General features: G+C 53.7%; 1 protein-coding gene across 1 annotated transcript in view; it reads left to right on the top strand.

Annotated features, from left to right (window-relative positions):
* The window catches only part of LOC130529254 (1-phosphatidylinositol 4,5-bisphosphate phosphodiesterase gamma-1-like), a 28,116-nt gene that overhangs the window by 11,737 nt on the left and 6,379 nt on the right, over nucleotides 1-10,000 (top strand). Inside the window, 22 exon segments of the mRNA XM_057039275.1 lie at nucleotides 2,121-2,205; nucleotides 2,273-2,353; nucleotides 2,473-2,507; nucleotides 2,980-3,052; nucleotides 5,154-5,249; nucleotides 5,315-5,433; nucleotides 5,511-5,596; nucleotides 5,781-5,901; nucleotides 6,022-6,190; nucleotides 6,273-6,392; nucleotides 6,462-6,569; nucleotides 6,656-6,840; nucleotides 6,939-7,139; nucleotides 7,207-7,326; nucleotides 7,392-7,575; nucleotides 8,438-8,515; nucleotides 8,586-8,689; nucleotides 8,775-8,871; nucleotides 8,952-9,018; nucleotides 9,122-9,288; nucleotides 9,385-9,481; nucleotides 9,553-9,777. Coding sequence (XP_056895255.1) covers nucleotides 2,121-2,205; nucleotides 2,273-2,353; nucleotides 2,473-2,507; nucleotides 2,980-3,052; nucleotides 5,154-5,249; nucleotides 5,315-5,433; nucleotides 5,511-5,596; nucleotides 5,781-5,901; nucleotides 6,022-6,190; nucleotides 6,273-6,392; nucleotides 6,462-6,569; nucleotides 6,656-6,840; nucleotides 6,939-7,139; nucleotides 7,207-7,326; nucleotides 7,392-7,575; nucleotides 8,438-8,515; nucleotides 8,586-8,689; nucleotides 8,775-8,871; nucleotides 8,952-9,018; nucleotides 9,122-9,288; nucleotides 9,385-9,481; nucleotides 9,553-9,777 — 2,618 coding nt within the window.

Below are 10,000 nucleotides of genomic sequence, written 5' to 3'. Positions count from 1 at the left end.
GGAGACAGGCAGACAGACAGGGAGACAGGCAGGGAGACAGACAGGCAGGGAGACAGGCAGACAGGCAGGGAGACAGACAGACAGGCAGGGAGACAGACAGACAGGCAGGGAGACAGACAGGGAGACAGACAGACAGGCAGGGAGACAGACAGACAGGCAGGGAGACAGGCAGACAGACAGGGAGACAGGCAGACAGGCAGGAGACAGGCAGACAGACAGGGAGACAGGCAGGGAGACAGACAGACAGGCAGGGAGACAGACAGGGAGAGAGACAGACAGGCAGGGAGACAGACAGGGAGACAGGCAGGGAGACAGACAGGCAGGCAGGGAGACAGGGAGACACACACACACACACACACACTCACACACTCTCTCACACACTCACACACACTCTCTCTCACACACTTTCTCTCACACACACACACACCACACACACACACACACACACTCTCTCACACACTTTCTCTCACACACACTCTCTCTCACACACACACACACACTCTCTCTCACACACTCTCTCACACACTCACACACACTCTCTCTCACACACACACACACACACCACACACACACACACACACACACACACACACTTCCTCCTGTGCTGGAGAGTGCTCCTCACAAACAGGCTGCCAGTGCCTGATAAGCAACAGGAAGTGATGCGTGGCCGGGAGAGGACAGCTTCCTGTCAAACATGGAAATGACCAAAGCAGAGAATGGAGCCGCTGACCTCCGATCACATGATCCAGCATCTCAATGGAGAGAATTCTCTGTAACATCGTGACTTTTGAAGGAAATTACATTAGAAGATTGATCAAACTCTGCAATATTTGGCTGGAAGGACAGTTCCAACCTTAAGATTCTCTGTCAGGTCATCCTCATCCAAGGTGAGCCAATGATCTGGGTGGTCACCTGAGGGTCGCTGGCGGGGTCGTTGGTAGGGTCGTTGGCGGGGTCGTTGGCGGGGTCATTGGCAGGGTCGTTGGCAGGGTCGTTGTCGGGGTCGTTGTCGGGGTCGTTGGCAGGGTCGTTGGCGGGGTCGTTGGCGGGGTCGTTGGCGGGGTCGTTGGCAGGGTCGTTGGCGGGGTCGTTGGCGGGGTCGTTGTCGGGGTCGTTGTCGGGGTCGTTGGCAGGTCGTTGGCAGGGTCGTTGGCGGGGTCGTTGGCGGGGTCGCTGTCGGGGTCGTTGTCGGGGTCATTGGTAGGGTCGCTGGCGGGGTCGTTGGCAGGGTCGTTGGCAGGGTCGTTGGCAGGGTCGTTGGCGGGGTCATTGGTAGGGTCGCTGGCGGGGTCGCTGGCGGGGTCGTTGGCTGGGTCATTGGTAGGGTCATTGGCGGGGTCGTTGGTGGGGTCGCTGGCAGGGTCGTTGGCAGGGTCGCTGGCGGGGTCGCTGGCGGGGTCGTTGGCTGGGTCATTGGTAGGGTCATTGGCGGGGTCGTTGGCAGGGTCGTTGGTAGGGTCATTGGTAGGGTCATTGGTAGGGTCATTGGCAGGGTCATTGGCAGGGTCATTGGCAGGGTCATTGGTAGGGTCATTGGTAGGGTCATTGGTAGGGTCGTTGGTAGGGTCATTGGTAGGGTCATTGGTAGGGTCATTGGTAGGGTCGTTGGTAGGGTCGTTGGTAGGGTCATTGGCAGGGTCGTTGGTAGGGTCATTGGCAGGGTTGTTGGCAGGGTCATTGGCAGGGTCATTGTCAGGGTCGTTGTCAGGGTCGTTGGCGGGGTCGCTGGCGGGGTCGTTGGCGGGGTCGTTGGCAGGGTCGCTGGCAGGGTCATTGGCGGGGTCGTTTCCCTAGTTCCAGTTGAGGTGTCTCCCCTTTGTCTGCAGACTCACATGGTGGTGGTCTCCTGGAATGGGGTGAACGTTTAGTTTGTTGTTGGAAGGAGTGGAGGTGGAGGTGCCACGACTCAGGTGACCACCCAGATCATTAGCATGCTAATGGTCCACAGGGGCTGTATTTTCAAGCTTTGTCCCCAGCGTTCAGAACATAAGAAGTCTTCTGGTTAGAAGCAGAAACATCTTCAAGAGAAGAAACCCAGTCCAGTTGACAGAGAAAACTACCTTGGAGTTCTAACCTTGTCAGTGTCGGCTGGTTCTGATCTGACCTTTGTGCCTTTTCAGCGTCACGGTGAAGGACGTGAAAGCTCTGCTGCCTCAGATCAACTACAGAGTTCCCAACATGCGCTTCCTCAAGGACAAGCTGCAGGTGAGAACATGCCAGCTCCTCTGAGCACCTCCTCCTGTGCTTGGACTCACTTCTCCTCCGTTTCCAGGAAGTGGAGGCCCGCAGCGACCTGACCTTCCCAAACTTTGCCCAGCTTTACAGAACGCTGATGTTCGACGCTCAGAAGAACGTGAGCGGCTCAGAGTTGTTGTTTTTGCTTTCTGTCAGACCGACAGGTTGATGCTGTTTATGCTTCACCTGCCTCCCTCTCACCTGTCTCTCACCTGGCTCCTCCCCTTCTGTCCCCAGATTACCGAGCAGCTGGAACTCTCCTTCCCTCTGCGGTGAGTTCCTCCTCCTCTTGCTCCTCCACGTCCGCTCCCTCGTCTTCACTTCCAGCTTCACGTTCCTCCTGCGATGACTGGAGTCATGCGCACTTCCTCATCAGAAGTTCATGTTTTCAGCTCTCCACCCTGACCTCAGCTAGAACATCTCCAGGCTAAAGTTCAGGAACTATTGTGACCACCTGCAGGGCATCGAGCTCTGACATGAGCTCAGACTCTTCTGTCATGAGATCATGATGGAGCTGAGCTGCAGCGCCTCTGAGAGGAGGAGGAGCTAACCTAGCTTAGAGGGCAAATATGAAGTTTTTCATATTTGATTAAAAGAGTTTGATGTGTTCAATGCGAAGGACTGGAAACCTTCACCCTGCTTTCAGCATTGGAATGGTTCTTGTGGCTGGAGCGATGTTACCTGTGACATGTTACCCGTGCTTTGCTGACGGTCCATGGTAACCATGGTTACTGTTGTTGGCAGGAACGTTGACCGACCAGAACTCTGCCAGATTTCCCTCTACGACTTCCAGAAGTTTTTGCAGATGGACCAAAAGGTACAAATCTACCGCTGGACTGCAGCAGAGTTCTGAAGTTGTGCTCACACGTTCACACAGCCGGTTAGGGTTAGGGTTAAGGTTAGGAACTGACCATCTCCTGGTTAGGGTTAGGAACTGACCATCTCCTGGTTAGGGTTAGGAACTGACCATCTCCTGGTTAGGGTTAGGGTTAGGAACTGACCATCTCCTGGTTAGGGTTAGGGTTAGGAACTGACCATCTCCTGGTTAGGGTTAGGGTTAGGAACTCACCATCTCCTGGTTAGGGTTAGGGTTAGGAACTGACCATCTCCTGGTTAGGGTTAGGGACTGACTATCTCCTGGTTAGGGTTAGGGTTAGGAACTCACCATCTCCTGGTTAGGGTTAGGGTTAGGAACTGACCATCTCCTGGTTAGGGTTAGGGACTGACTATCTCCTGGTTAGGGTTAGGAACTGACCATCTCCTGGTTAGGGTTAGGGTTAGGAACTGACTATCTCCTGGTTAGGGTTAGGAACTCACCATCTCCTGGTTAGGGTTAGGGACTGACCATCTCCTGGTTAGGGTTAGGGACTGACTATCTCCTGGTTAGGGTTAGGGACTGACTATCTCCTGGTTAGGGTTAGGGTTAGGAACTCACCATCTCCTGGTTAGGGTTAGGGACTGACCATCTCCTGGTTAGGGTTAGGAACTGACCATCTCCTGGTTAGGGTTAGGGACTGACTATCTCCTGGTTAGGGTTAGGGTTAAGGTTAGGAACTGACCATCTCCTGGTTAGGGTTAGGGTTAGGGTTAGGAACTGACCATCTCCTGGTTAGGGTTAGGGACTGACTATCTCCTGGTTAGGGTTAGGAACTGACCATCTCCTGGTTAGGGTTAGGAACTGACCATCTCCTGGTTAGGGTTAGGAACTGACCATCTCCTGGTTAGGGTTAGGTTAGGAACTGACCATCTCCTGGTTAGGGTTAGGGTTAGGAACTGACCATCTCCTGGTTAGGGTTAGGGTTAGGAACTGACCATCTCCTGGTTAGGGTTAGGGACTGACTATCTCCTGGTTAGGGTTAGGGTTAGGAACTCACCATCTCCTGGTTAGGGTTAGGGTTAGGAACTGACCATCTCCTGGTTAGGGTTAGGGACTGACTATCTCCTGGTTAGGGTTAGGAACTGACCATCTCCTGGTTAGGGTTAGGGTTAGGAACTGACCATCTCCTGGTTAGGGATAGGGTTAGTAACTGACCATCTCCGGGTTAGGGTTAGAAACTGACCATCTCCTGGTTAGTGTTAGGGACTGACTATCTCCTGGTTAGGGTTAGGAACTGAACATCTCCTGGCCATGGTTGGTGCTTGGATGGAGCCATTTATTAAACAACTGGTCAGTTAAATCCTGACAACTGCACAAATGACCCTGACCCGTTTTAGTCCCGTGTCTTGGCCCCTTTAACGTCCAGGACAGTTTGGGGCCGTGCGTCGTGGATGAGGACTCTTCTCTCCGGCGGTTCAGCCGCCCCTTCTCCCTGGTTAAGGCCTCCGGTTCCTGTAGATTCTTGGGCTGCAGGCTTGAGATCTCCCCAGAGTGGTGAGGTCAGGAGACCGACGCCACTCCAGAACCTTCACTTTACCCTGCTGGAGCCAACGACCGGTCTGATCGTTATGTTGGGATATCCAATCCCATCCGCAGCTCCCAGGCTGACGGTTCAAACCTTCCTGGAGAACTTTCTGCTAACATGCTGCATTCATCTGGCATCCGTTTGGACCCAGTGTCCCTTTAGAGCTCACACCCCCCAGAACCTGAGCGACGCACCTCCAGAGGGTTAGGGTCACCCTTCCCCACTGCTGGTTGGGTCTCAGTTCCTTCATCTTTCCTGTTTCATACTGTTCAGAGCCTTTTTCCACAGATCTTTTGATCATTCTTGGTCAGAATCCAGGGAACCAGGACCAGGGTCCGTCACCTTTTGATCAGAGACATTTGTGCAGTTTCTGTTGTCATTGTGATTTCAAAAGAGTAACGCAGTTGTTTGATAAATGCTTCATCCAAAAACCAACATGAGAAGCTTCTCTCATGTCCACATTCTCTGATAAAGGCAACCTGTTGTTCTTCTCACATCTGAGCCGTGTCCTCTCAGGAATCCTGGGCATCGGATCTGAGCCTTGTCAGAGACTTCCTGATGGGGTACATGAGGGGGGGGCAGCGAGCGGAGCCCATGCTGCAGCTGGACGAGGTACCACATGACCACGAGAAACACACGCTATCCAGAAGCCTCAACATGACATCTTCTGTTTGCAGTTCCTGACTTTCCTGTTCTCTAAAGAGAACTCCATATGTGATCCTCAACGCTTGACCCTTGCTCCCGATGACATGAAAAGGCCGTTGTCCCAGTACTGGATCTCCTCCTCACACAACACGTACGTTTCAGGTTGTCCACATTAAACACCTCTCAGACAACGAGGTGACGGTGGGTCTCTGCTCTCCACGTCTTCAGGTATCTGACGGGGGATCAGTTCTCCAGTGAATCGTCCCTGGAGGCCTACGCCCGCTGCCTGAGGATGGGCTGTCGCTGTATTGAATGTAAACGCCTCGACTGTCCGAGCTTAATGTCAGGCTGAAGGAGAAAGTTATTTCATAAATGGAGAGTTTGATGTGCATCAAGAAAGCTCGTGGTAGCTTTTTAAAACGGGCACGAGTTGATGTTTCCAGCTGTGGTTCAGTCAGGTTGGTCCAGCAGCTGATTCTGATTTCTCCCCGACTTTAGTGGACTGCTGGGACGGACCCGATGACCTGCCCATCATCTACCACGGCCACACCTTAACCTCCAAGATCAAATTCCTGGATGTGCTCCACACCATTAAAGAACACGCCTTCGTAACATCAGAGCGAGTTGATCCAGATTTCATTTGATCAGATTTCAGTGGTGCCGTTTATCCCGAGAACATCAGAGCTTCATGAATCCTCACGCAGACTTCAGCTGGCTCACCTGTGCCGTACTCACACAGGTATCCGGTGATCCTGTCCATCGAGGACCACTGCAGCGTGGTCCAACAGAGGAACATGGCCACACATTTTAGGAAGGTGTTTGGAGATCTGCTGCTCTCCAAGCCAGTGGACAACAGTGCCGAGGAGCTTCCGTCACCTCACCAGCTACGCAGGAAGATCCTCATCAAGGTGAAGACGTGGTCTGAGAGTTTCAGGAATATCACACGTCACCTTTTCCCCTGAAATCTGACCAGCTCCCGAATCCTTCCAGCACAAGAAACTGGTGGAAGGTACACTGTATGAAGAAGTTTCCTCGGCCAGCTACTCGGAAAATGACCTCAGCAACTCTCTGAAGAATGGGATCCTGTACCTGGAGGATCCCATCGACCACGTGTGTGGCTGTCAACACCCTTCATCAGCTGTGTGATGCTTTAAGGCTGACGTCTGCTTTCTTATCCAGACATGGACGCCCCACTACTTTGTGCTGACCAGTAATAAGATTTACTATTCAGAGGAGACCTCTCAGTACCAGACTGCTGACCAGGAGGAGGAGGATGAAGTGAAGGAGGTAGCGAGATGATGAAGATGATGGTAAAGGCAAAGGTATTGTGAAAAAGCAGGCTCAGTTCCTCCTTTATCCTCGGGACTCCCCAGGAATGCAACAACAATGAGCAGCACTGTGCAGAGCGCTGGTTCCACGGGAAGCTGGGTGGAGGCCGCGATGGTCGCCAGGTGGCCGAGAAGCTCCTGCAGGACTACTGTGAGGGAGGAGCCAAAGATGGCACCTTCCTGGTGCGGGAGAGCGAGACTTTTGTAGGAGACTACACCCTCTCTTTCTGGTACGTAGCCCCGGAGAAGCAAGCTCCTCAGCGCTGAAGCTGATCATCAGAATTGTGTTACTGGGGTAGTTCTAAGAGTCTGGTCGGTCCTCCTCAAGGCGCTCAGGGCGAGTCCAGCACTGCCGGATCCACTCACGCCAAGAGTCAGGCTCCACTCGCTTCTACCTGACTGACAACCTGGTGTTTGACAGCCTGTACCGCCTCATGTGCCACTACCGGGACACCCCGCTGCGCTGCAACGAGTTTGAGATGAGGCTGGGAAGCCCCGTTCCTCAGCCCAACGCCCACGAGAGCAGGGAGTAGGTGAAGAATGGCTGCAGCGCCGCCTCCCAGGAGAACCAGCTGAGCTGTCCTCATCTTTTACAGGTGGTACCACTCCAGCCTGTCCCGCGTCCAGGCTGAACACATGCTGATGCGCGTCCCCAGAGACGGAGCCTTTCTGGTGCGGAAACGCAGCGAATCCCACTCCTACGCCATTTCCTTCAGGTAGACCCTCACACAACCAGAGGTCCGGTCACATCAAAGTGACACGTTCTGTCCATCGCCTGCAGGGCGGAGGGGAAGATCAAACACTGTCGTATCCAGCAAGAAGGTCGTCTCTTCATGTTGGGCAGCTCAGCGGAGTTCGAGAGTCTGGTGGATCTTGTGAACTACTATGAAAAACACCCACTTTACCGCAAGATGAGGCTGCGCTACCCCATCAACGAGGACACCCTGGACAGGATGGGCACCACGGTGAGTCAGGCACGGCCCCCAGGAGTCAGCGCTACTACACCGGGTTAACGGTCCAAACCAGGGGTGCTCATCACGTCGATCGCGGAGGTAGTAGCGGTCGATCGCGGAGGTAGTAGCGGTCGATCGCGGAGGTAGTAGCGGTCGATCGCGGAGGTAGTAGCGGTCGATCGCGGCCTGACATTAAACTATCAGCCTATCAGCAGTCCCGTCACTTGATTGACATACAGGGCAGCCAGGCAGAGGCGCTAAGCTATTCAGCCAATTACCTCTGATTTTAAGCTATCGCTAAAGCTTCTGGTCATCGAAATGAATGAGGGAGCGGGACCAAGTAAGGAGACAAAAACAGATCACTTTCATACATTTATGCGAGTCAGCCTGTTCCTACATGAAGATTCTGAAGTCCAAATATGTTCCACCATGACTGATGAACATTTGGGAGGGTGCCTGAGGCTGCCAGCAGCTACGGTCCCTGCGCCTCCCTGGCTGCTTCAGTCATCAGAGTAAACTCAGGCAATTACAAAATGATGCTAATAGTTAATTAGTATGTGTGTTTGCAATATTGGCTCATTTGGTTAAGCAAGGTACATCAACAGAAACTGGACATACAAAGAATCCTCAATACATTTGAAGATAATTCGATGTTTAGCATTTTTGTGGTGGGTGGATCACTCTGACTTGGTCATTTTGTAAGTAGCTCGCATGCTAAAACATGTGACGCCCTGGTGTAGAACTAGTTAGAGGAAGAGTTAGTGAAGTTTAGAGTCAGGGGGTTCAGATGGAACGAGCTCCTATGACCATCCAGACACAGCGCCAGGGTGCAAGTCAGACCGAGGCTGATCAGTTCCATCTGTTTAATGCCCAGGAGCTGGACTACGGTGCGCTCTACGAGGTCCGGACGCCCCACTTCTATGTGGAGGCCAATAAGATGCCCACGGCTCGGGTAAGAAGCCTCAGATCTTCACCACAGTTTCAGAGTGTGGCAGGCTGTGGTTGACCGCTTCCTCTTCCAGTGCACGGTCAAAGCTCTCTACGACTATCGAGCTCAGAGGGAAGATGAGCTCTGCTTCCCCAAACAAGCGCTCGTTCTGAACGTGGACAAACAGGAGGGTGGATGGTGAGTGTCTCCACGTGCGCATCACTTCCTGTGTGCATGAGGGTCACACGGACGGCGCGTTGCTGAAGCAGCATGTTCCCTCTAGGTGGCGCGGCGACTATGGAGGGAAGAAACAGCTGTGGTTTCCTGCCAACTACGTGGAGGAGCTTCCCAGCTCTCCAGTCCGAGAGCTGGATGAAGCTGTGGGTTCTGATCCGATAAACACCTTTAGCTCTCCTTGCCTGTTCCAGTCATGACCCATTGTTTCCTGCTGTTGTCTCAGTCCACAGAGAACAGTCCTCTTGGAACATTTCTCAAGGGCTTCATGGATGTTAGCACCTGTCACGTGGGTGGGTCCCTCCTTCATTCCCTGTATCTGACCTTCACGCTCCCCTGTGGAAGTGACTCCTGTCCAGGAGCACTGCCATTAAAATCCTCCCTCCTCTTGTGTAGTGGTGCACGCAGAAGGGAAGAACTCGCGGCCCTTCGTGTTCACCGTTCACTCCCAGAACTTCTCATCTCAGCCAGTTCAGAGTCTGGATGTATCTGCTGACAGCCTGGAGGAGCTGACCCACTGGGTCACCAAGATCAGAGAGGCAGCGCAGAATGCAGACGCCCGGGTCAGTGTCTGAGAGCAGCACACAAAATACCCACGCGTGTTCTTCAATAACCTGGACCAAGCTGCACATCTGACCATCTCGTCTCCATGACAACAGATGCAGGAGGAGAAGCAGATGGAGAGGAGGAAGAAGATTGCGGTGGAGCTGTCTGAGCTGGTGGTCTACTGCAGGCCCGTCCCCTTCAACGAGGACAGTAAGGACCCAACAGCTCTTCTTCTCCTCATCCATATACGTTGCTAACTCTCGGAGACGTTGCCGCTTCAGAGATCGGGACGGATCGAGCCTGTTACAAGGACATGTCGTCCTTCCCTGAGACGAAGGCAGAGAAGTTCACCACCCGCAGCAGAGGGAAGCGCTTCCTGCAGTACAACCGCCGGCAGCTCTCCAGAGTTTATCCTCGCGGCCAGAGGCTGGACTCGTCCAACTATGACCCCCTTCCCATGTGGCTCTGCGGCTCCCAGCTGGTTGCACTCAACTTTCAGACCCCAGGTAAGTGTAGGCGAGGATGGAGGAGCCCTGAGAGGAGCTCTGAGAGGGGCCCTGAGAGGAGCCCTGAGAGGAGCCCTGAGAGGAGCTCTGAGAGGAGCCCTGAGAGGAGCCCTGAGAGGAGCTCTGAGAGGAGCCCTGAGAGGGGCCCTGAGAGGGGCCTGAGAGGAGCCTGAGAGGAGCTCTGAGAGAAGCCCTGAGAGGAGCCTGAGAGGAGCCCTGAGAG

The sequence above is a fragment of the Takifugu flavidus genome, chromosome 7, assembly GCF_003711565.1.
Source record: "Takifugu flavidus isolate HTHZ2018 chromosome 7, ASM371156v2, whole genome shotgun sequence".
In the NCBI taxonomy this organism is placed as follows: Eukaryota; Metazoa; Chordata; class Actinopteri; order Tetraodontiformes; family Tetraodontidae; genus Takifugu; species Takifugu flavidus.
Note: the sequence above shows the minus strand (reverse complement) of the source record. Positions and strands in the feature narration are given on the sequence as shown.